At 47.5% G+C, this 24,364-nt stretch overlaps 1 protein-coding gene across 1 annotated transcript in view; it reads right to left on the bottom strand.

Annotated features, from left to right (window-relative positions):
• KCNH3 (potassium voltage-gated channel subfamily H member 3) overlaps nucleotides 1–24,131 on the bottom strand; it is a 70,664-nt gene extending 46,533 nt beyond the window's left edge. Inside the window, exon 1 of the mRNA XM_083489918.1 lies at nucleotides 22,966–24,131. Within this exon, the coding sequence (XP_083346044.1) occupies nucleotides 22,966–23,041 (76 nt within the window). The 5' untranslated portion in view covers nucleotides 23,042–24,131. The remainder of the gene's footprint in view (nucleotides 1–22,965) is intronic.
• Between the last annotated feature and the right edge of the window lie 233 nt (nucleotides 24,132–24,364).

Raw genomic sequence — 24,364 nt, forward strand, 5'->3', positions numbered from 1 at the left:
GCGGCAGGCAGGAGCCCCCCCCACCCCTCCGCCTCCTCCTGGCTGTTTTAACTGTGCTCCCCCAGCTCCTCTCTCCCCTCTAATTATACCCAGGGTGACAGCAGATTTCAGGCTTCGCATGCACCCGTTAGATCTGCTTGAGTTGGTGCCTACGAGAACGCCGAGACCTGCTCTGTAATTTGCCTGCTGTTGTTACTCACTATTAGCAATGTGGGATGGGTTAGGTATTTATAGAGCAGCCGGGTTTCTGGGATCCTCGGGGAGTTATCTGGTTAAGTGCAGCGGACGAAAGCAAAAGAGGGAGCAGGCACCCTGAGAGACCCACTCGGCCCGTTGGCTCCTTGTACTTAACCTTACTGTTGACCCTGCTTCCCCACCACCACCACCCGGTGCGAGCCGGGCAATCCTCTTTCTTGCTTTTTCAGTTCCAAGCAGAGCAGGCAGCAGCAACGAGGGGTTTAGCAAGGCCCCCCTGGGGTGGGTCAAATGCATGGCTGTGAGTCACCAGGTCTGGTGCAGCGAAGGCTCTCCAGAGGTCCTGAGAGAGAGAGAGAGTGAGCTGGGATCTCCTGCAAGCCCCTGCCACAACCTCCTCCTCTTTCACAGCACACATCTGCCTCCTTTATTCTCCCTCTCCCTGTCAAGCTATTCTCTACACTCCCCTGCTTCCAATGCGAGAAGCCACTTCCCTCTTCTTCTCCCTCTTGGTGCCTTCCTTTGGCCATCACTGTCACTCAACTCCTGTGTCAGCTTCAGGCAAGATGCCTTCATTGGCACCACTCCCCTGCAGCAGCCAGGCTGCCTCTTCACTGCAGCAGGACCACTGCGTCCCTTGTGGGCAGATTCCCAGTCATGCTGGCCCTGCTTCCCCCTCCACTGCCCCACCGTGGGGGCTCATTTGGCCTCTCCCTCATCCCACCGACTTCCCCATCTACTGTAAGCTATTTGGACAGAAGTTGCGCCATACGTTGGCTTGGAATACAACTTGATTGCCTATTTGTATACAGCTAGGGTGAGAGGGCAGGAAACATCAGAAACAATTCAATGTTCTTTGCAGCATGTTGTGCCAAAAAGAACTGCAAGAATACCAGCCAGCGATTTGGACTACTCTGCATTTGCTAAATTAGAACATAAGCTGCATACCCTCCAACATTTCTCTGATGAAAATAGGTACGTCCCATTCCATTTTGCTATTTACACCCCGCACATCTGACTGGGTTGCCACAGCCACTCTGGGTGGCTTCCAACATACATAAAAACACAATAAAACATTAAAAAACAACTATACAGGATTGCCTTTGGATGGCTCGGGGATCAGATAACTCCATACCCTCCAATATTTCTCCAATGAAAATAGAGACGTCCTAAGGTGGCCCTGTGGGTTAAACCACAGAGCCTAGGACTTTCCGATCAGAAGGTCAGCGGTTCAAATCCCCGCCACGGGCTGAGCTCCTGTTGCTCGGTCCCTGCTCCTGCCAACCTAGCTGTTCGAAAGCACATCAAAGTGCAAGTAGGTACCACTCCGGCGGGAAGGTAAACGGACTTTCCGTGTGCTGCTCTGGTTCACCAGAAGGGGCTTAGTCATGCTGGCCACATGACCCAGAAGCTATATGCCAGCTCCCTCGGCCAATAAAGCAAGATGAGCGCTGCAACCCCAGAGTCGTCCGCAACTGGACCTAATGGTCCTTTACCCTTTAAGGAAAATAGGGATACTTGGAGGGTCTGAAGTTGTGCCTGATGGTGTTAGATATTTTGGCACCTGAAGCGAATCACAGAATTGCCCCCTCCAATCAGGGAAGAAGAGGGGAAGGGAAGATGTACACTGGGAACAAGGTGAGAATGAAGATATACATCAGGAAAAAGCAGAGGTGAGAATCAAATCAACCTGACCTGATGGTTGAACTGGGAATCAAAGGCCACTGTGAGGGGGGAAGTGGCCCATTCTGAATCACTCTGGGCAGGTACAAAGCTCAGGGGACCCCTGAGGGCAGCTCCTGCCATTTCCTCCCTAGGGGTTGGGGAAGGCCAGCAGTGCCCCCTATTCACTAAGAGCCGCTGTGGAAGAGGCATTGGGTGGGGCTGCCAATTAGGTGACAGATCTGTCATCCAATGAGACTGCTGCAGCTCCTGCTGCCATTGCAGCCGTGGTGGCTGTAGCTGGGTTTCTTGGAGGCCAGATCTGCTGCCCCTGTGGATCCTGCCGCCCGAGTCCGCCACCTCAACTTGCCTCGTGGGTGGGCCGGCCCTGGCTGATGTAATACTTTTCCTTGACATTCGTGTGCCATGCACCCTGGGATTCAAACTGAGAGAATGGCAGATTGGTCGAAAATAGATTGAAATGAAGTTTCCGGTCCTCAGGATTGCAGAAAGTAAATCCCTAACGTGAATGCCATCTTCAGAGAAGCTGTGGCACGTGTGAATGAAGAGCAGCAACAAGTATTTCAACTATCATGGGGTTTTCGTGGTTTTTTTTAAAAGAATGAATGTGTGAAAAGTTCTGATGTTGCAACCAGGTGGTGAGGTTGCAATGCGCACCTTGGCATTCCTTGCAAAATGTTGTTTGAGGTTGCAGTTTTCTACCTTGCTGCTCATCTGTGACACATGAGCTCATTCCTATGAATGGTGCGTCCATACAAGGCACCCGTTCACCGTCTCAGCTGTTCATCTTAATCTAGTCAAAAGGGGTCCCCCAATAAGGGAACAGTCGCCAAATTTGGAGTTGTATAATTTTTTGAGGCATAACCCTCACAATGCAACTAGATAAGACTGGGGGGGGGGGAGCCTGTGATCAGACCTCTGGTGTTGTAAAAGGGTAAATGAAGCAGAGGGAGAGGAACAATTTGGATTGGGTCCATGGCCCTAGAGGGCGGGGGGGGGGGTGCTTCTCACTCCCCCCCCCCCCATGCTGTGGGAAACTACAACTAATCCATAATGCGGCAGCTAGAATGGTGACTGAGAGTAGCCGCTGAGACCATATAACACCGGTCCTAAAAGACCTTCATTGGCTCCCAGTACATTTCTGAGCACGATTCAAAGTGTTGGTGCTGACCTTTAAAGCCCTAAATGGCCTTGGCCCAGTGTACCTGAAGGAGCGTCTCCACCCACATCGTTCAGCCCAGACACTGACGTCCAGCTCCAAGGGCCTTCTGGCGGTTCCCTCACTGTGAGAAGTGAGGTTACAGGGAACCAGACAGAGAGCCTTCTCGGTAGTGGTGCCTGCCCTGTGGAACACCCTCCCACCTGATGTCAAGGAAATAAACAACTATCAGACTTTTAGAAGACATCTGAAGGCAGCCCTGTTTAGGTGAGTTTTTAATGTTTGATGTTTTATTGTGTTTTTAATTGGGATCCGCCCAGAGTGGCTAGGGAAACCTGGCCAGATGGGTGGAGCATTAATAAATATTATTATTATTATTATTATTATTATTATTATTATTATTATTCAGACAAATTGCCCCTGGCAGCTGAGGTTCCCATCAGAACATTGTAGTATAGGACTGGGACTCTGTGCTATGGTACCCTTAGCCTAATGAGTAATGCAAAGCCACAGACCTTGCACAGGAAATTCAGAGTTTTCCTTTTGTATAGGAGCAACACACACAACTAAATCTATACCTTCAGGGGGTATGCATGTGCCAGCGAGATGGGGAGAACTGACACCAGCTCCCCTCCTGCATATAGGCAACTTGTTCCCAGCACAGGTGGTGCAGCTATTGTTACAACTCACGGCTGGAGCTATTTATACCCCAGGACACCGTGTGCTCCTTCCTCTTGTGATGTCCCTTCGCCTACTCAGGGAAAGTAGTCTGTCGGGGAGTGCAGCTCAGGGGATCAGTTGCTATTGGTGGGCTGGGGTGTGGGTGTGCAAGAGGTAAATGCACATGCTAAAAGCACAGGGGTATACCGAGTTCAGCTCGGGGAAGGAGAATTTCCCTGTGGGGCCAGCAGAGAAAGGTGAGGGAGATTTAAGAGTTGCTCAAATGGGGCAGATTGTCCCCCACTGGGGGCGAAGTCCTTCCTATTAACAAACTACAGCGCCCAGAATTTTTCTGAGGGAGGAAACATGCTTTAAAAGTTTAGCATGTACACAGTACCATTCAGCAGGGGTCAGCAAACTTTTTCAGCAGGGGGCCGGTCCACTGTCCCTCAGAGCTTGTGGGGGGGCTGTACTATATTTTGAAAAAAATATATGAAGGAATTCCTATGCCCCACAAATAACCCAGACATGCATTTTAAATAAAAGCACACATTCTACTCATGTAAAAACACCAGGCAGGCCCCACAAATAACCCAGAGATGCATTTTAAATAAAAGCACACATTCTACTCATGTAAAAACACGCTGATTCCCGGACCGTCCACGGGCCGGATTTAGAATGAGATTGGGCTGGATCCGGCCCCCAGGCCTTAGTTTGCCTACCCATGATTCGGAACGATACCATTCATCCACCCCCCCATTTTGATTTCACTTCATGACCACGTCATATAGTTAAAATCTGGTTTGTGATCTGGGATCACTTCAGAAAGAAGCCCCTGTTCATAAATGAAAATAGCACTGAAGTAACAGATTGGAGAAATAAGCAGCTTTGAATAGGTGATGAAACAGCATATGAGGGAGGATCATGAAATGCTTCCCTCCTCTAGCCTTTTGCCCTCAAAATGTTCATGGGCAAAAATTCACCACAACCCTAATATATCCTGGTCTTGATTTAAAGCCAAATGATGAACTCTCTCTCTCTCTTTTTAAGCTTCAGTTGTTTGGTGCCTTTAAATTTTGAAATTGCAACTAAAACGCTTTGACTGAAGGGTATTTATCGGTAATCTGAGAATTTGAATTAAATTTACATACACACACACACAGTTTCTTTTAATTTCTTTCAGCCTAAAGTCTACATTCCCATGGAGATACAAAGGGCTCGTTCAAACAATGGCGTCATACGCTCCTGTCTCAAGAGACTCTGGTGCACTAAATAAGTGTGCGAGGAAATATAGAAAGGAAAGGAAAGGAAAGGAAAACTCCTTCCCCCCCCAAAAAAAAATCTGGGAAATTCTTATGTTAAGCAACATGTGGTAACACATCAGAGTGGTTGGAAGTTAAATGCTGAAAGAGTGCTCTGAGCCTCCATAATAAAAGTAATCTGGAAGATTCTTAAAAGTAACCACTAGGGCTGCCAGCCAATCCCACTTTTAGTTGATTAAAAATTAACTCTTTTTTAACTGACCTATCGCTTATTCATTGACGATATTCTTCCTATTACCAATAGCTCAACACGGGTGCCCTATTTTGTATGTTAAAAGAAGCATGAGATAACTTGCAGTTAAAGAAAAATGCCATCTTTTAACATTTTCTTTTCCACTTCCTGTTCTAATAAACATGCTGGAACCAACGTAACTTTTTTTTTAAAAGAAAGAAAATGTGCCTTTAACTCTCAGCCGCACCAATTAAATTTTCCTACCACCAACTAATCTACTAAAGCTTTAGTTGTTTAATCTACTGATTGAACCAATTAAGGCTTCCGCCCCTAGTCATCATGCCTGAAAACTGTACCAAACTTTTTATATTAAAAGGTGCTGTGGTGGAAAACGTTTAAGCGGCCTGCTTGTCTAGGAGCTGTAGCCTTGCTAGCAGCTAGAACTGGGAAAAACATCACACACACACAAATTTCAGTTCAAGATCTCTCAGGAGTGCTGGGGTGGAGCTGTCCAGGGTCCTGAACAGTTGTATTCCACCGAGCACATTGTGGTTTTCATTTGATTCATGGAAAGATGTCTTTGCCAAGGCCTCTGGCTTCACTTTTTGAGGCATCCTTTCCTTTGCAAATTGTTGATTTCTTTAAGACAACATTAAAAAGAAAAATATCAGCATGCCGCTACTAACACTGAAGCAGTTCGAAAGCATGTCAAAGTGCAAGTAGATAAATAGGTATCGCTCCGGCGGGAAGGTAAACGCCATTTCCGTGCGCTGCTCTGGTTCGCCAGAAGCGGCTTAGTCATGCTGGCCACATGACCCGGAAGCTGTATGCCGGCTCCCTCGGCCAATAAAGCGAGACGAGTGCCGCAACCCCAGAGTCGGCCACGACTGGACCTAATGGTCAGGGGTCCCTTTACCTTAAATAGACTGTGAGCTTCTATCCAGCAGCATAAGATTTTTTTTTAAACAACAGTAGGGCAAGAAAATAAGAAATATTCCCCTGGATCAAACAGAAAGGTCAGCCTAATATTGCATCACACAGCAGCCAATCTGATGGTGTTTATAGATATCTATTGTTTGTTCCCAGCAATTGGCACTTGGCTGGCAGAGGCGGCAGGGGTGGAGGCCAGGCACCCGCAGCAAAAAAATTGTGGGTGCCCAGGCTCTGTGGGGCCCCTGGAATTGGTGCCAGTGGGGGCAGGTAAAGATGCAGCTGGGCTGAAATTTTGTTTGTAAAAGGTAAAGGTAAAGGGACCCTGACCATTAGGTCCAGTCGTGGCCGACTCTGGGGTTGCGGCGTTCATCTCGCTTTATTGGCCGAGGGAGCCGGCGTACAGCTTCCGGGTCATGTGGCCAGCATGACTAAGCCGCTTCTGGCGAACCAGAGCAGTGCATGGAATCGCCGTTTACCTTCCTGCCGGAGCGGTACCTATTTATCTACTTGCACTTTGATGTGCTTTCGAAATGCTAGGTGGGCAGGAGCAGGGACCGAGCAACGGGAGCTCACCCCGTCGCAGGGATTAGAACCACTGACGTTCTGATTGGCAAGTCCTAGGCTCTGTGGTTGAACCCACAGCGCCTAATTGATGGTACCTGGGAAGCCCTATGAAAATCCTTCTGGTTGTCGCAGCAGGCAGTCCTTGCTTTGTGGGTAGTGCCACAAAGCAGGAAGAGGCAATTCATTAGCACTGACAATGTATAGTGATACCTTGGTTCTCAAACGGAATCCATTCTGGAAGCCCGTTCAGCTTCCGAAACATTCAAAAACCGAGGCACGGCTTCCCATTGGTTGCAAGAGCTTCATGCACTCACCGGAAGCCGCGTCACACGTTCGGGTTCCAAAAAATGTTCGAAAACGGAAGCATTTGCTTCCGATTTTTCTGCGTTCGAGAACCGAAACATACGACAACAGAGGCGTTCGGGAACCAAGGTACCTACCTATTCATCTACCATGCATATCATATTTATTTCAAATAATTTATTTCAAAACATGTATGCCACACCCTTTTCTCTGCTACCCCAACAGCACCCCAAAAAAGCAATGCAGAACCATGATTAAAAAAAAACAAAACCAAAAACAAAGGATAATACTTTAAAACCCAGTATCAAAAAATAGAGCAAAGCATAAATAAAAACACAAAGATGTTTTTTTCCTCAACCTGCATTCTGGCAGGCAAAAAAATAAAAATAAAACCCACACACCCAAAAAAGCCCAACACCAACTGTCACCAGCCAGTGTTATTTATTTATTTATTTTAACAGCCTTCCAGAATTAGCCATGTTTAGAACTAAATGCCAGAAAGCCGACAGTGAAATGGCCAGACGTTCCTCTGTCTGCAAAGTTTTCTGGAGTGTGGGCACCACTAAAGAGGAGGCGGAGGAGGTGGTGGTGGCAGTGGCGCTGCCATTAAACGTGGCGCATGGAGCAATGCCTCCCCCACAGATCTGAGGGAGGAGGGAGGATGCGCTCCCCGAAGAACACATGTCATAGTAGGCTATGTAAGGAAATTTCCAAAGGCTTTAAAAGGCTCTGCTCATGTGTAAGCTCTCAAGGCATGAGAACACATTCAATCGGTCTTTACCTAATGAAATGCAGCTACCGTTTGACTGTAAAGAAAATCTCCAAGTGGATTATATAAAAATAGCATTGTGCAGCATTAAAACATAGGAGATGGGTTTACTTACACCATATGTCCCTGTAATGAATAAGAATACTACTACTTAACTTTTCGATAGCACTTTTAAGCATTCAAAGGGCTTCATGTACATTAAAGAAAAGGGACCCCTGACTGTCAAGTCCAGTCGCGGACGACTCTGGGGTTGTGGCGCTCATCTCGCTTTACTGGCTGAGGGAGCCAGTGTTTGTCCACAGACAGCTTCTGGGTCATGTGGCCAGCATGACTAAGCTGCTTCTGGTGAACCAGAGTGGCACACGGAAACGCCATTTACCTTCCCGCCAGAATGGTACCTATTTATCTACTTGCACTTTGATGTGCTTTCGAACTGCTAGGTAGGCAGGAGCTTGGCCAAAACAATGGGCACTCACCCCGTCACAGGGATTCGAACTGCTGACCTTTTGATCGGCAAGCCCTAGGCTCTGTGGTTTAGACCACAGCGCCACCCGCGTACATTACCTTGCAGTAATCCTTACAACAACAAACAACAACAACAACCCTGGAAGGTAAGTAAGTCAGTATAATTATTCTCCCACATTCTCCCCACAATATTTCACAGGGAAGGACTGAGGCTGAGAGGCAGTGTCTAAGGCTGCAAAGTTCAGGTTATAGCTGAGGTAACATTCAAACCGGAGAGTTTCTGATGTCTAGCTCCGTCTTTCAAAGCTTACCCACATTTTGCCTTGTCCTGCTGCTTTCCTCCAGGGAAAACCTCTCTTTGGCATTCAACCAGAGCAAACGGAAATTCAGATTTCCCCCAGATTGCCATTTGTTCCAAGCTACCACTAAAGAGTGAGTTTTCCCTTGGAGGCGGGGGGGGGGGGGGAACTGTTCAGACCCAAGCCTAGAAAGCAAGCAAAGAGCGCAGAACTGTTCCGCAGCACGGGGGGGGGGGGAGGGAGGCAACTGTTCCACAGCAATATGGCCTGCAATTCTATGCACATTGAAAGTAAAACTCATTAAACACAGTGGGACCTTCTTCCAAGGATAGGTAAAGGGACCCCTGACAGTTAGGTCCGGTCGTGGCCGACTCTGGGGTTGCAGTGCTCATCTCGCTTTATTGGCCAAGGGAGCAGGCGTACAGCTTCCAGGTCATGTGGCCAGCATGTCTAAGCTGCTTCTGGCGAACCAGAGCAGCCCATGGAAATGCCATTTACCTTCCCGCCAGAGTGGTACCTATTGATCTACTTGCACTTTGACGTGCTTTCGAACTGCTAGGTTGGCAGAAGCTAGGACCGAGCAACGGGAGCTCACCCGTCGCAGGGATTCGAACCGCCGACCTTCTGATTGGCAAGTCCTAGGCTCTGTGGTTTAACCCACAGCGCCACCCGTGTCCCTCTTCCAAGGATACATGCATAGAATTGCACCTATTGCATCTGTTTTATGTAACAGGTGTGTGTTTATGCTTCCGCATATGCACACACACATATTTAACATAGCAGATGTATCTTCTTTAGGGAGATATGGTAACTATCAGTGTTGCAGAAATCTGACTAATTTAGCCAATGATTAGGAAGGAAAAGTGTGAGCTAATATCAGCTCATCTCAAAGCTGAGGCACATTTGCAATGCCAGTTAATGAGGGATCATCTCTCTGCATCTAGCAGAGTTTAACCCTTGTGATAATGATACGTGAGAGGAGAAACAGAAAAAAAGACCCAAAAGCCTCTCTTTCTGAATACTTTTATTTTCCCACTTCTAATCCTCCTAGGATTTAAAAATATACCAGCAGGTCAGGCTAGCAGCACACTCGTCTCATTCAAGACTATTACCCCACCTTACAAAAAAATATATCCAGGAAGACCATTAGATACAAACCACACTGTACAAAGTGGGCACAGAATGCCAGAGTTCAACGTGCGTGTTCATGTTGCCACGGTAGAGTTCTAATTGCACCCAAAATAACAGGAAAGGGTGCAGGAGATGGACCCAGATTACTCAAATTACACAGCAGCCCAACTGCAGCGATATTATTAAGTACTACATGGAGGGATCATTTATTTATAGATTGATGCAGGCATTGTCGTCGCCCCCCCCCCCGGCTTCCATGCCTAGAGACATTTGCAAATGTATTCCCCTCTTAAAATGCCCCAATTGATTTAAATGATCTTATACATGCTACAGAGGTGTGCCCTATTATTAATTTAAAAACAAGCACAGAGTGTAGTAGTATTGTTATAGGAACTGCTTAAATTGCTTTAGAGAAGGAAGAAAAAAAGGAAAGAACATTCATTTTTAAATGCTAGAATGCTCCAACCAGCAGCAGAATGCAAGTAGAGTTGTGCCTTTAACAGAAAAGTAGGCAGAAGTCCAGCAGGTGCAGCTTTTCATACTAGTACAGCATCGCTGGGAAATGGTCACATGACTTCTGGATTTCCACATAATATGTGGCTGTTAAAAACAAACCAAGCCTCTCCCAGGACATGAATGCCAACCCTAGATGTGGACCTTAATACACACACAGTTTTACTGCAGCCCATAAACCCAAAATACACAGTACAACAATAGTATATAAACCTTAATTGACCGGATGGGGCATTAAGGATTTGTGAGAAACTGTCTTGACCCGACATTTTCCATAGACCTTAATATACTGTGGATCCAGAATGCTTCATCCAGAAAGGAAAACTCTTTGAAGAAAGGGACACAAAAAAGCAGTGTCGTGGCGTTAGCGGAAGGGCCACTCCTTCGATAACTCTGCAACCATTTATCAGTGACTAAATCTGATCTCTCCACAACCAGGACATGAAGTCAAAAGCTGTCCTCATTCTTTGTCCCCCAGTAACTGCTTCTGAAACTGGACATTCCATTTAGATAGCATGGCTTATTGGTTGCTTGTATGTTGGAGAATCCTCAGCAAGGCCAGTGATGGGCAGAGAAATTCATGGGATGGGGTGATTGTGTATGAATTTTTATGCTCCCCCTAAACCAGTAGCCATCTGCAACATGGTAGCATTCTCCAAATCCAGATGTTGTTGGATTACAAAACCTCCCAACCCCAACGCCCAAAATTCAGAAACCTGCATAGTCAATGGCTAGGGATGGTGGAAGTTGTAGTTCAAAATATATTTTCGATCGTGCAATGGGTGCATCCGGTCCAGTGCCCAAAGGATTTAGACTGGAAACTCCAGACTTCAAATCTTAGCTCAGACAGCCTTGCTAAAGCCAGAGTCTACCTAAAAGCAGCAATGACAAACCTAGACAGCATCTTAAAAAGCAGAGGCATCACCTTGCCAACAAAGGTCCGTATAATTAATGCTATGGTTTTCCCAGTAGTAATGTATGGAAGTGAGAGCTGGACCATGAAAAAGGCTGGTGGCCAAAGAATTGATGCCCATGGACTGCAAGAAGATCCAACCTATCCATTCTGAAGGAAATCAGCCCTGAGTGCTCACTGGAAGGACAGATCCTGAAGCTGAGGCTCCAATACTTTGGGCCACCTTATGAGAAGAGAAGACTCCCTGAAAAAGACCCTGATGTTGGGGAAAATGGAGGGCACAAGGAGAAGAGGGCGACAGAGGACAACATGGTTGGATAGCGTTCTCGAAGCTACCAGCATGAGTTTGACCAAACTGCAGGAGGCAGTGGAAGACAGGAGTGCCTGGCGTGCTCTGGTCCATGGGGTCACAAAGAGTCGGACACGACTAAACGACTAAACAACAACACCTAAAAGCACACTAGCCCGAACGTACCTAATTTACTTTTAATCAAAAAGAAGAGCAAGTGTGAGAAGCAGGGCTTTTCCCCCTGTGGAATCCCCCTCTTGGCGGAATCCCCTCCCTAGGCATTCTGGCAAACGTCTCCCAAAGCCATTCACATCCATTAAATGGGGGCAGGTCCTGCACTCAGGCTAAGACAAGCCATACAAGGGAAGGAGAGCGAAGGGGAAAGGTGGAGGAAGGACACCAGTGTGACAAATTTAAGCAACAACAGCGGTGCCGTTGCCCTTTGTTCCTGGCAAGCTTCCATGCAATCCCCCTCTGCGTGAGACTTAAGAACCAAAGCCCTGCATAACTTCCTATGCTCCCTGTTTGGAGCTGCAGCCTTCCAAGCAAAGGAGATAAGGAAGTAGAACTCAGCAAGACCACTGGCTACTGTCATCCAGCACTGTGGTCTCTGAGGGTGTCTCCAGATTGTCACTGTTTTGCAGGAGGGATCCAATTGCAATTGCACAGTGAAAATGGATTTCAGCATTCTGTTGCCCTAGCATAGCAAATCCACTTAAAAAAAAAAAGAATCAGTCTTTTGGTGGTTTGGAAAGTGACAGGGTGTATAAGCAACCTTGCGGACAAATCAAAACAAATACTCAACATAGACTGGGCATAGTCTAACCCAGTGGTTCCCAATCTTTTTTTTGGCCATGCCCCACCTAAGCCTCTCTAAAATCATGATGCCCAAACCCCCTTGTGACATATACTAATCTTATTATTCAAAAAGTGAACTCATATTTATGTGGAGGAAGCCTAAAAGGCCATTAACTTGGTCTAAACAAGCTCGAATTGCCCCCTTGCGCAGCATGTGCCCCACATTGGGAACCATGGGTCTAAGCAGTCTGTAAGCATTGTGCAAGCAAAGCAAGATGAATGCTGATTAAGCAGGTCATCCGGAGGGTCCTTGAATGGCGGTGGCTCTCCAAGATCCCGCTTTTCAAAAATTAAAAATAAAATCCAGCTGCTATCCAAGATAAAAACCAGATTTTTTTAAAAAAAAATTAGGGGTAAACCATTGAATGTTTCTCCTTTCTAGCAGGTGTAGGTGTGAAATAGCACCTCTTAGAGCCTGCTACCTCCTTCTACATTCCACCTTAAGAGGGTGACTAGATGCAACAGACTCTACTGCTTAAACACCAGCCCTCTCTCTCTCTCTCTCTCACACACACACACACACACACACACACACAGAGAGAGAGAGAGAGAGAGAGAGAGAGAGAGAGAGAGAGAGAGAGAGAAGAGGAAACCAAAACTTCATAGTATCTTGCAATGTCAGTTTCCAACCATGGGCACAGGAGCTCTGAAAATATCCTCCCAAAAGATTTATGTGACCAAGTTGCTTTTGCAAGGAGAGGAAGGGGAGGGGAGGAGAAAGAAAACAAGGGGGAGAAAGAGGGCTTGTTGGTACACTACAGCCCACACTAAATCTGTTCTACAACTTGATATCAAGCCCTGTAACCCAGGTTTCCTAAGAGTACCTTTCTCTGCGTAAGCAGGCTAGCTACATAATATGAAAATAGAAAAGAGCTGAGCCTGCTCAAAGGCATTCGCTTCTACAGCCAGCCAGCTTGTGCTCTTCTTTCTATGTTGCCACTGCCTGACCCAGGGACCACGACTTTTGCTTCAGAGAGAGAGAGTGAGGAAGAGAGACAGATCACATTTGGGAATAGTTTCTCCCAATTATGTGCTACACAGGTATCGATTTTCCTTCCTTCCTCGGTACATTTTTCTCTGTGCTGTAGTGATGATATAGCGTAAAATTTGGCCCCCAGGCAGAGGTCTTTCCTAACCTTCAGAGCCTTTCGATGGAGATCTCACCAACTACACCCAGGATCATAAAGTTGGAAGGCATCCTGATGAACATCTAGTACAGGCATAGGCAAACTTGGCACTCCAGATGTTTTGGGACTACAACTCCCATCATGCCTAGCTAACAGGACCAGTGGTCAGGGATGATGGGAATTGTAGTCTCAAAAACATATGGAGGGCCGAGTTTGCCTATGCCTGATCTAGCCCAACCTCCTTCAATGTAGGAATATGCAGCTGTCCCATACGAACAGGGGATCAAACTTGCAACCTTGGTATGGTCACCACCAAGCTCTAACCAACTGAGCTATCCAGGCTTGTGAAAAGCAGATGTTGCACTCCTGGGCTACAGACCTGCCATCCCCGCCATCTCATTATTCCTTTTGGATTTCTGCCATCCCTCCCTTGTTACTGCGAGTGATTGAAGTGTAGAATGTTTGAGGACCAGGACATTCGCAGGGAAACCAAAATGCTTGTTTACAAAGCTATTGTACTACCAACCTTACTGTACACTTGTGAACCGTGGACCACTTATGAATGCCATCTCCCACCCCTTGAAAGATTCCATCAACAGTGTGTCTCCAAAAAATTTTACACATCACCTGGGAAGACAGGCAAACTAATACCAGTGTACTGGAAGAAGCAAAGATTGGCAGTGTCAAAGCAATGATTCTCCAACATCAACTTTGTTGGACTGGTCATGTTGTGCGGATGCCTGATTATCATCAACTACTCTATTCTGAACTTAAAAATGGAAAGCGTAATGCGGGTGGTCAACAAAAGAGGTTCAAAGACTCTCTCAAGGCAAATCTAAAAAAAGTAGTATAAACACTGACAACTGGGAAACACTGGCCTGAGAGCGCTCCAATTGGAGAACAGCCTTTACCAAAGGTGTCATGAGTTTCGAAGACACTCGAACTCAGGATGAAAGGGAGAAATGTGCTAAGAGGAAGGCACGCTTGACAAACCCTCACCGTGATCAGCTCCCGCCCAGAAACCTATGTCCCCACTGTGGAAGGATGTGTGGATCCAGTATTGGCCTCCACAGTCACTTACAGACTCACTGTTAAAACTGTGTTTATGGAAGACAACCTTACTCAGCTATGAGTGATTGCCAAAGAAGAAGAAGAAGACTAGAAGGGTCTGGTGCAATGGGTGGGAACAGGCTAATCTGCTGATATGGGTCAGCAGCTCTGCAGAACATCGGGATGGGGGGAGAGACAGAGAGAGACCGTGATACACGTGTGTCTCCTGTGGTGTGGAAAGCAAAGCAAAGCAAAGCGCATCCCATGGGCAAGAGGTAGATAGATGCTGCTACTGCCTCATGGAAGCGTCTCTTAAGGGAATAAGATGCAAGAGTTTCTTCAGAACTTGAAGATCAAACTTGTGAAGCGGAAAGAAGCCTTCTGCAGGGCGTACGCTTGATGCAGTAAGCTTGGCTCGGAGCAAATTCTCCCTCCCGCACCCCTACAACTTCCCTCAAAACACACAGAGCTTTTTCTCAGAAAGTCCTAGCTGGCCAAACTCCGCTGCATAGAATTATAGAGTTGGAAGGGACCCTGAGGGTCATCTAGTCCAACCCCCCTGCAATGCAGAAATAGGCAGCTGTCCCATACGGGAATCGAACTTGCAACCTTACCATCATCAGCACCATGCTCTAACCAACTGAGCTATCCAGGCTATCCTAGCCCTGGGCAAACTGCATTCCCAAGAGGGCTGGTCCCAAGTAGCTTCTGCTTGGGTCAAACAAACAAAACCACCAAATGGGCCGCCACCACTTTAATCCGTTGACCAGAAAGGGAAGGGAAAAGAAAAGAAAAGAAAAGAAGAGAAGAGAGGAGAGGAGAGGAGAGGAGAGGAGAGGAGAGGAGAGGAGAGGAGAGGAGAGGAGAGGAGAGGAGAGGAGAGGAGAGGAGAGGAGAGGAGAGGAGAGGAGAGAAGAGAAGAGAAGAGAAGAGAAGAGAAGAGAAGAGAAGAGAAGAGAAGAGAAGAGAAGAGAAGAGAAGAGAAGAGAAGAGAAGAGAAGAGAAGAGAGATGTCTTTAAAGACAGGACACTTTGTAGAAATTTTGCTGTTGCTAATCACTGCAGTGGGACTTGCGTGGTAGACTTCCTAGTGGGCCCCAGCCCCAGCCAACCATCCTTGTTATTGTGCATTCATTATTATTTGTGCTCACGATGGTATCAGGGGCTATACAGTGGAACCTTGGTTCTCGAACGGCTTAGTCGATGAACAAATCAGCTCCTGAACACTGAAAACCCAAAAGTAAGTGTGCCAGTTTTCTAACATTTTTCGGAAGCCGAACATCCGACGCGGCTGTCGGCTGTTGTTTCCGGGGCACCTGCCCCAGTCGGAAGCCACGCCTTGGTTTTCAAACGTTTCAGAAGTCAAACAGACTTCTGGAATGGATTGTGTTCAAGAACCAAGGTACCACTGTACTTGATTTTGATTTCAATACTGTTTGCACCTGCAAAAGGTTTAGGGGCAGGCATGATGCTCCCCCCCCCCATTAGTGCACATCACTTGATTTCCTCTGAAACCCTGTATTATTTTTTTTAAATACGACAAATGTTCCAGATAGCCTTGCCCCACTTTTGTTGCGCTATACTTCCAGACAGCAGCAATGCACTGACATTGGGGAAGCATCAAAGAACCACTAATAAAGCAAGTACAGTGGTACCTCGCAAGACGAATGCCTCACAAGACGAAAAACTCACAAGACGAAAGAGTTTTTGGTTTTTTTAGTTGCTTCGCAAGACGAATTTCCCAATGGGCTTGCTTTGCAAGATGAAAACGTCTTGCAAGTTTGTTTCCTTTTTCTTAAAACCGCATTCCTATGGGAAACCGTGCTTTGCAAGATGAAAAATTCGCAAGACGAAAAAAACTCGCAGAACGAATTAATTTCGTCTTGCGAGGCACCACTGTAAATAGCTCAGTATAAATACACCACAAATGCACTATTACTGCATCAATGACCTGTTTCAGAATACACCCAATTAAAAGACCAAACCTGGTCTAGAGGGGCCCTTTGCCTATAGCCTGGATATTCTCTTTAATTTGGAGCATTAATTATGCTACCCTGCATTGCATCGGATTTCAGGGTAGTGTGCTGATACTCTTAGATAAAGTTTCCCGGTACATTTTGGGTGCTTCCTTTAATTTCTCCTTTGGTGTACCCTCTCCTTGCTCCTCTGTAAGGCTGCTCTCAGTCCCAAATAACCAACCTGCAAATGATTCAGCTTGGATGTTGTCTTGGAGACAAGAAAAACAATAGTTTGCTTAGGGGCACCTGCAAAGTGGCGGTAGCTCCCTTGGTGGAATTGGAAACATTCAGAAAAATGGGTGGCTGAGAGGTGGGAGGGAAAGGGAAAGGAGAAAATACTTTTGGAAGCGTATAGGAATCATTCATACAGTAAAACGGAACAATCTAAATGTATTGTGTCAGATGAGAACTTACGAGTCACACAGAACGCTTCCTCAGATTCAGTTTTTAGAGAAAGAGATCTGTGTATCTCAAAAGCTTACATGCGACATTGTGAAGTTTGGTTGCTCCTGGGGTGGGGTGGGGGGCCATCTTACTACGCATTCCTTTACTTCAGGCTCTATTTGGTAAACTTTATTTAAGCATGGCACAAAAGGAAGCGTGGATGAGCAGTTATTCCAGAAATATTCAACTGATTATTCCCATGCCCCACCATCACAAACCAACAAAAACTAGCCCACACCAGGAACCACTTTTGTGGGTGAAAGCTTCCCTCCTTTAGTTCTCCAGATGAAAAAGGAAAGCAATACTGGTTTTGACCTATAAAGCCTTAAACGGCTCAGGACCGCAATACCTCAAGGACCACCTCTTTCCACATGAACCTACCTGGACCCTGAGATCATCTTCTGAGTCTCTTCTTCATATGCCTCCTTCCGGAGGGTGGCAACATGAGAACAGGCCTTCTCTACAGTACACCCCCCCATCTGTGGAACGCTCTCCCCAGGGAAGTTCACCTGGTGCCTTCGTTATACGCTTTTAGGCACCAGGCAAAAACGTTCCCTTTTAACCAGGCCTTTCGTTGATCTGTGAGACATCCCATACCCTTTTAAAATGTGGCTCTTTCTGGGAGAGGGGTGTTATTGGGTGGTGGTTTTTATTTTTATTAGGTATTTCGTGGTTTTATATCTTGATTTTCTTCTGTGAACTGCCCTGAGACCCCCGGGTATAGGGCGGTATATAAATTCAATTAATCAATGCCCAAGACATTTTGCCACCTGAGGCAAAGGACAAGATGGTGACTTCCTCATCCCCCTCCCCCTTCACCACCAAGCATTCCATGAACTGGACTGGCCGTTATTTCAGTACTAGTGTTGTCATAGTATCCACCACCACCTCTTGCACCTGAGGGTCAAAGGCTGCGAGGCGGGGGGGGGGGGAGCGCAGGACACAGCTCTGTCCTCTGAAGAAGGGAACAGCCAAGGAACTGCTCCCTAGCATCTGCTGTCTGAGGAGGTCACTGCACTCTGCCTAATGGCAGCAGTGGCTACTGGCCATTGGGACTAGAAGGCAGGGAACCCCGAGCCAATGACTGATAGAGCAACTCCTCCTACTTTTGTCACCATGCTCCTCCCCTCTGGCTTCTACAAGGGCTGGGGTTAAAGAGGAGAGCAGGCTGAAGCTGATGGAGCAGTACCCCTTTTGTCCTAATAGGCTGGTTTCCACTGCCCAATAGTAGGGCTGGCCTCTGTGCTTCTCCCATAGGAAAAGTCAGGTGGAGGTACAGCGAGAAAATAGTAGAAAAGGAATTGGTGCATGTGTGGATGCACACAAGAATGCAGGGTAGGAAAAGCCCCCCCCATCCTTTCCCCTCCTCTCATCCTTTCCTGTTAACTTGATTAGAACCACAGCAAGGCAAGGAAGCAGACTTGAGGGTTCCTTGCTGAAAAGTGGGATAATTTAAACCAAAAACCACCACCTACTAATTGTGGGATAACCAGCCTCATATACGAAACATGCTTAAGTCTAATTTATGCACTAAGGGGTTAATGCCATATAGTAAGCTGTCCTGCCAGGCTTAGCTAGGTTTCTCCCCCTTTCCTTGGGAGGAAGGCAATCAAGCCTATTGTTGTACCTCAGTCTACCTGATGAACTCAGCATGTGAGGTCTGAACTGCTTGCTCCGGCTTAGCCACATGGCTCTAACAAGTCTTCCTTGAGTTCCTATACCAATTTAGGAACTTTCAACACTGTAACTAAGGTAAGTTTTACTGCATGTGCAACATTTTCCTGGATGCAGTATGGAAAAGCACATGAAACTGACCTTTGGAGAGTTTGTAAGTAAACGATTTTAAACTTACCTAAACGTGTGGTCTTTTTCTATGCTAGGGGAAGGAGGAAGCTTTGTAACTCACAAGAGCATATTTTAAAGGTCTAATAGCGGGTGGCGCTGTGGGTTAAACCACAGAGCCTAGGGCTTGCCAATCAGAAGGTCGGCTGTTCGAATCCCCACGACGGGGTGAGCGCCCGTTGCTCAGTCCCTGCTCCTGCCAACCTAGCAGTTCGAAAGCAAGTCAAAGTGCAAGTAGATAAATAGGTACTGCTCCGGCGGGAAGGTAAATGGCGTTTCCGTGCACTGCTCTGGTTCACCAGAAGCGGCTTAGTCATGCTGGCCACATGACCCGGAAGCTGTACGCCGGCTCCCTCGGCCAGTAAAGCAATATGAGCGCTGCAACCCCAGAGTCGGCCACGAATGGACCTAATGGTCAGGGGTCCCTTTACGTTTACCTAATAGCCTATATCTCCATACTTTGCTGCATATTTTGTGATTTAAAATCTCTGCTGGAGTTCTCTCGCCAAAGTATACTTGTCCCAACCTTGGATCTTGGCATCCAGGAATTCTCTGGGGAGGAGAGAGGGGAAAGTCCAACTGTGCAACTAGAATTTATTCCACTCTTGCAATTATTGAGACGGATACCACCCAGAGTTGGAAGGTATCTTTGCAGATCTAGTCTAACTCCCTTGCTCACTGCAGAATCTGCAATGCAGGTGCCAGCTTCAGAATCCCTGAAAGTTGGCTGCTCAACTTCTGCTTAAATGCTCTCATCAAAGGAGAGCCCATCATCTCCTGAGGCAGTCTGTTCCAGTGTTGAACAGCTCCTGCCTGTCGGAGATTTATTCTAATCTTTATCCTAAATCTGCTCCCCTGTAATTTCCACCCCTTGGTCCTGTCCTCTAGAAGAGTGTTTAACTTTGGGACCCCCAGATGTTGTGAAACTCCCATCCCCATCATCCCCAGCCAGCTTTAGCTATTGGCCATGGATGATGGGTGTTGTAAGCCCAACAACATCTGGAGACTAAAGGCTGAAGAACACTGCAAAAAACCTCCTCCATCCTCTGTGTGGCAACCCTTCCAATACTTCAAGTCTGCTCACTTTGTTTTCTCCAAGCTAAACATAGCCAGCCACAGGGCGCAGGATGCATTTGGTACTAATTTAGGAGAGCACTTCACACCATTCCTATCCAGAAGGTACTTCCATGTAGCAACTGATGTGCAACTTGGGTGTAGAAAGGCGCATGCGGTGATCACACATGCAAGCCTTTTCTGATGTGAGAAGCCACAGTCATTGGGAAGTCATAGCCAAGCACAAGTTCCTAGCTTGGGCTGGTGTGGTGAAAACTCAGCATGTCCTTATCTTTTCTATATGTGTCCATTTGAAAGCGGGGAACCCCTGGCCTTCCAGATGTTGTCAGACTACAACTCACATCATCCCTGACCATGCTGTCTGCAGCTGATGGGAGTTGGACAACATCTGGCAGGCCACAGGTTAGCCACACACACACACCATGGTCCACACTCAAGGTGTGCATTATTTTCTATACGGTAGTGGTGCATTATTTTATATATGGTAGTGGTTTCTTTGTAGGGTTTTTTGCAATTAATTGTATACAGCTTTGAATAGAGATCATGAGCTGCCAAGTCAAATCACCTGTCATCACAAGCCAATTCAAACTTGCTCAACCGGGGGGGGGGGGGGGAGAGCCAATCTGGTGATGAAAAAGTCTCTCTAATAAGGTTGTGTGACTCAGTCCTTCATCCCAGAACCCTTGATTCTTCCCCATAGTACAACAAGCCATCTCAACAATGCCTGAATTGTTTAAGGAAGGGGAGTAGGGGGAACCTTGCTTAAATCTACATGGTCCACCCCTTGACTCGCCCCCATTTTAGCAAAAGTGTGGCCTTCCAAGCTGTCCAAAGGAAGACACTAATAAACGTCGCAACAAAAGGTAAAGAGGACACTTCCCTCATCAAAAAGGACACCCTGCTCCTTAGAAAACACGCACACACATCCAGCCATTTCAGTTCACTTCTATTCTTTAGATTTGTATGTTGACAATAATTATTTTTGCAGTATTATTTCGAGAGACTGTGTGGTATAAAAAGGTAAAGGACCCCTGGACAGTTAAGTTCAGTCAAAGGCGACTATGGGGTTGTAGCGCTCATCTCGCTTTCAGGCCGAGGGAGCCGGTGTTTGTCCGCAGACAGCTTTCTGGGCCATGTGGCCAGCATGACTAAACTGCTTCTGGCGCAATGGAACACCGTGACAGAAATCAGAGCACATAGAAGCACCATTTACCTTCCCGTCGCAGTGGTACCTATTTATCTACTCGCACTGGCGTGCTTTCGAACTGCTAGGTGGGGAGGAGCTGGGACGGAGCAATGGGAGCTCACTCTGTCATGGGGATTCGAACCACCAACCTTCCAATCAGCAAGCCCAAGTGGCTCAGTGGTTTAGACCCATGTCCCGGGATAGTGGCTGCAGTCGTGGGCTTGGAGTGAGGAAATTCAGGTTTAAACCATTGCTCAGAGGAGAAGCTCACTGGGAGATCTTGGGCCAGTCAGTCATCACCTCTCAAGCCCAACCTATCCCACAAGGTTGTTGTGAGAGATAAAAGGAGGGGGACACTGAGTATGCCATCCTGAGCTCATTGGAAGAAAGTCAAAATGAAAAACCAGATCTCTAGCTACACCCTTCTGACGCCACAGAACAGACCACTCTTATCGCCATAAAAGAATGGCAGGGGCGTAAATTGAACTGTCAACCTTTCCAAAGCCCAGTCCTGTTAAAAAAAGGACTCTTTGCCCAGCTCTCCATTTCACACAGAATATGGATGACAAATGAAGGTTTGCTGCCAAGTGTAGTAGACCCAGCAGGGAACTGCAGCTTGCAGATGACCTGTGTCTGTAGAAACCTGGTTGTTGTATTTCAGGTGCACACGATGCAAGATAGCCAAGGTCCATTTCACATGCCACACAACCCACAAGTGTATACAACCTGAAAGTGCAGTTCATAATGGCACTCTAAGGAGTGTATCTCATGACACACAGGTTTGCAAACACGTCTATCACATTCACACATTGCATTCTCAGGTTTATACATGAAGCACCGAAAGAAAGAAAGAAAGAAAGAAAGAAAGGAAGGAAGGAAGGAAGGAAGGAAGGAAGGAAGGAAGGACATATTCATCCCCTAGGAATCCTAGGCCTAAATTCTGGGGGGGAAAGATCCTGAACACAGTAAAAGAAAAAAAAGAAAAAGCTATTTTTGATACCTGATCACTTGGGTCACCAAATGGAGACTCCAGAGATTGCTGTAAGTGACATAAAAGCCATTATTTCCACTAAATGCTGCTCTCCTTAGCCACAGTGGTGCAGTGAATGGGGGGGGGGGGAGAGAGAATTTCCACTTGATGAAATTCTACCTTTAGCACAAATCTTAAAAGGCATAGCAGCCCTCTCATGGAGTGTGTTCACAAACACTATACCTTGAAAGCACATTCTTTCCCTCAAAGAATTCTGGGCACTGTAATATACCCCCCCAGCAACCGTTAACAAAACTACAGTTCCCAGAATTCTTTGAGGGAAAGAATGTGCTTTAAAGGGTATACTGTTTCTGCGGCCACGGTCTGTAACTGACAACCCCCAGTGGCAAGCCATAAAAAAAATAAAAAACGCCAACAACCTTTGTATAGGTTTTTGGAGAGTCCATTGAGATTGGGGGGGGGGGGGAGAAATCTGACTGAATTTGCAGCCCACTCAAGAATAGCACCCAGCCCATACGTGGCTTGCACCACATGTGATAAATGCACAAGTGTGTTGCGTGTACATCACACCCTGGGGAGCTACAGTTAGTTGCAGGTTCCCAGCATGTGTCCCCTTGCACGATGCACACGCACGCCGTTTTAATTTGCTCTGCTCTTCCCCACCCAGAAGGACCGCTTTGCATGCAGGAATCGTGTTGCCTCCGAAACAGGCCTCTAAGCTCGAATGAGTGCAAACCCACTGACACCACCGCTTCCTTGAGCAGCCCATCTAGGCTGGCTCGGGTGAAAGGTTTCAGGAATGGAATTGTGAGTGGTAAGAGTGAGGGGGACCTGAACATAGTTTGGAGAGAGGTTTCCCCAGCGAGTGGAGGTCTTCTGCAGAGGAAACAACTAGACGTGACAGCCCTCGAGCTTGCCTACGGAGGCCAAGGCAACAAGGTTGGGATTTGGGGGTGGGGGAGGGAAGAGGACTTTAAAAAAAGAGAGGGTGGGAAGTCAACTCACGCGTGCCATCAAAGCGGGTTGCTATGGTATCCAGGAAGGTGTTTTGGGGAGCCAGGAGGCCCCTCATCACCGGCATTTTAGGACTTGCTCGAGGACCTCTCCATCGTCCAATGGTTGGGAGAAAAAGAGATCCAGAAGTCGTGGGGGAAGGGGGGAGGGAGGAAGAAACACCCTTAGTCTCCCCAAGTCAGAGGATCTCTCCACCCACCCGACTCCCACTCGTTGTGGGGCGCAGCGGGGCTGGCTGCCAAGTCTACAGCTGCCCCAGCCTTCGGATCTCGCCCGTGCCCAGACAGCAAGGCAAGCGCATCCGGCAAAGAAACGGCAAAAAGGAGAGGGGGCGCCCTCCCTTCCTAAATGAGCAGCCACTCCAAAGGCAGACGGACCCTAGTCCCCTTCGGTCGTGGCCTGGCGCGAAGTCCGGCTCAGCCCTCCAAGTGGCTGGACTGGACGGAGCGAGAAAAAGAAGAAAGCCCGGGTCGTGGTCTGGAGATGCCGGCTGGAAGTCCCCCGACGGCTGCCACCTGCTTAGGATGCGTCCCCATCCGCGGAGCTGTAGGGGCTTAGGGCTTCTTCCCCACCGGCTGCCCTCTCCTCGCGCCCCCATCTGGGACCCGGCAGTCCCCGCTGCAGCAGCGCCAACATCTTCGTCCCCGGCTCGCTCCGGTCTGTGCGCCTTCGAAACTCCGACGGCAAGTCCCAGAAACTGCCAGGCGTCGCGATCGCCAGCAAAGCTTTGGCCGCCCGGGGCATAATTTCCAGGCGCTGCCTTTTTCAGCGCAGAGCCGCCTTCGCTGCCGTCCTCCTCCTCCTCCTCCTGCCGTCGCCACTTCTTCTTCTGCAGATCCTCAAACCGTCCCCGAGCCGAAAGTTGCTCCGCTTTGTCATTCGCGTGACTTGGCAGCTCCTCGGCCAGCGGTTATTCGAATCCTCGGAAAGAAGCGGCTGTTAAGTGAAGCCCACTCCCTCCCCTTTCCGAACCATCTTTCGTCAATTTCAGCCACCCGGAGCATCGCGCAGCATCCTCAACTTGAAAGTTACCATAGCTACTTAAGACACACCCGGTGGCTCTCCCTTAAAGGGACAGCCAACCTGTAGAGTTGCAAGTTTGGAGTTTTGTTTTGGTTTTGGTTTTTTTTGCTTTGGCAGATTAAGAAGTTACACGTGTCTCAGAGAACACACGCACAAAACTTGGGTCTGTTATTTTGAAGAAAGAAAGAGAACTGAAATGGACTGAGGATGAATAAAATATGGGGGGGGGGTTAAGCCTTGCCCTGCATAATTGATCACATGATGAGATGCACGTGCACCATTTGAATGGCAAGGCCCGTCAATTTTGGGGGAACCCCTCGGCCCCCAGCAATTAGCTCCAATGTGCACTCTTTAAAAGCATTGGGTC

This window comes from Podarcis liolepis (assembly GCF_965112155.1).
Source record: "Podarcis liolepis genome assembly, chromosome: 2".
Classification (NCBI taxonomy): Eukaryota; Metazoa; Chordata; class Lepidosauria; order Squamata; family Lacertidae; genus Podarcis; species Podarcis liolepis.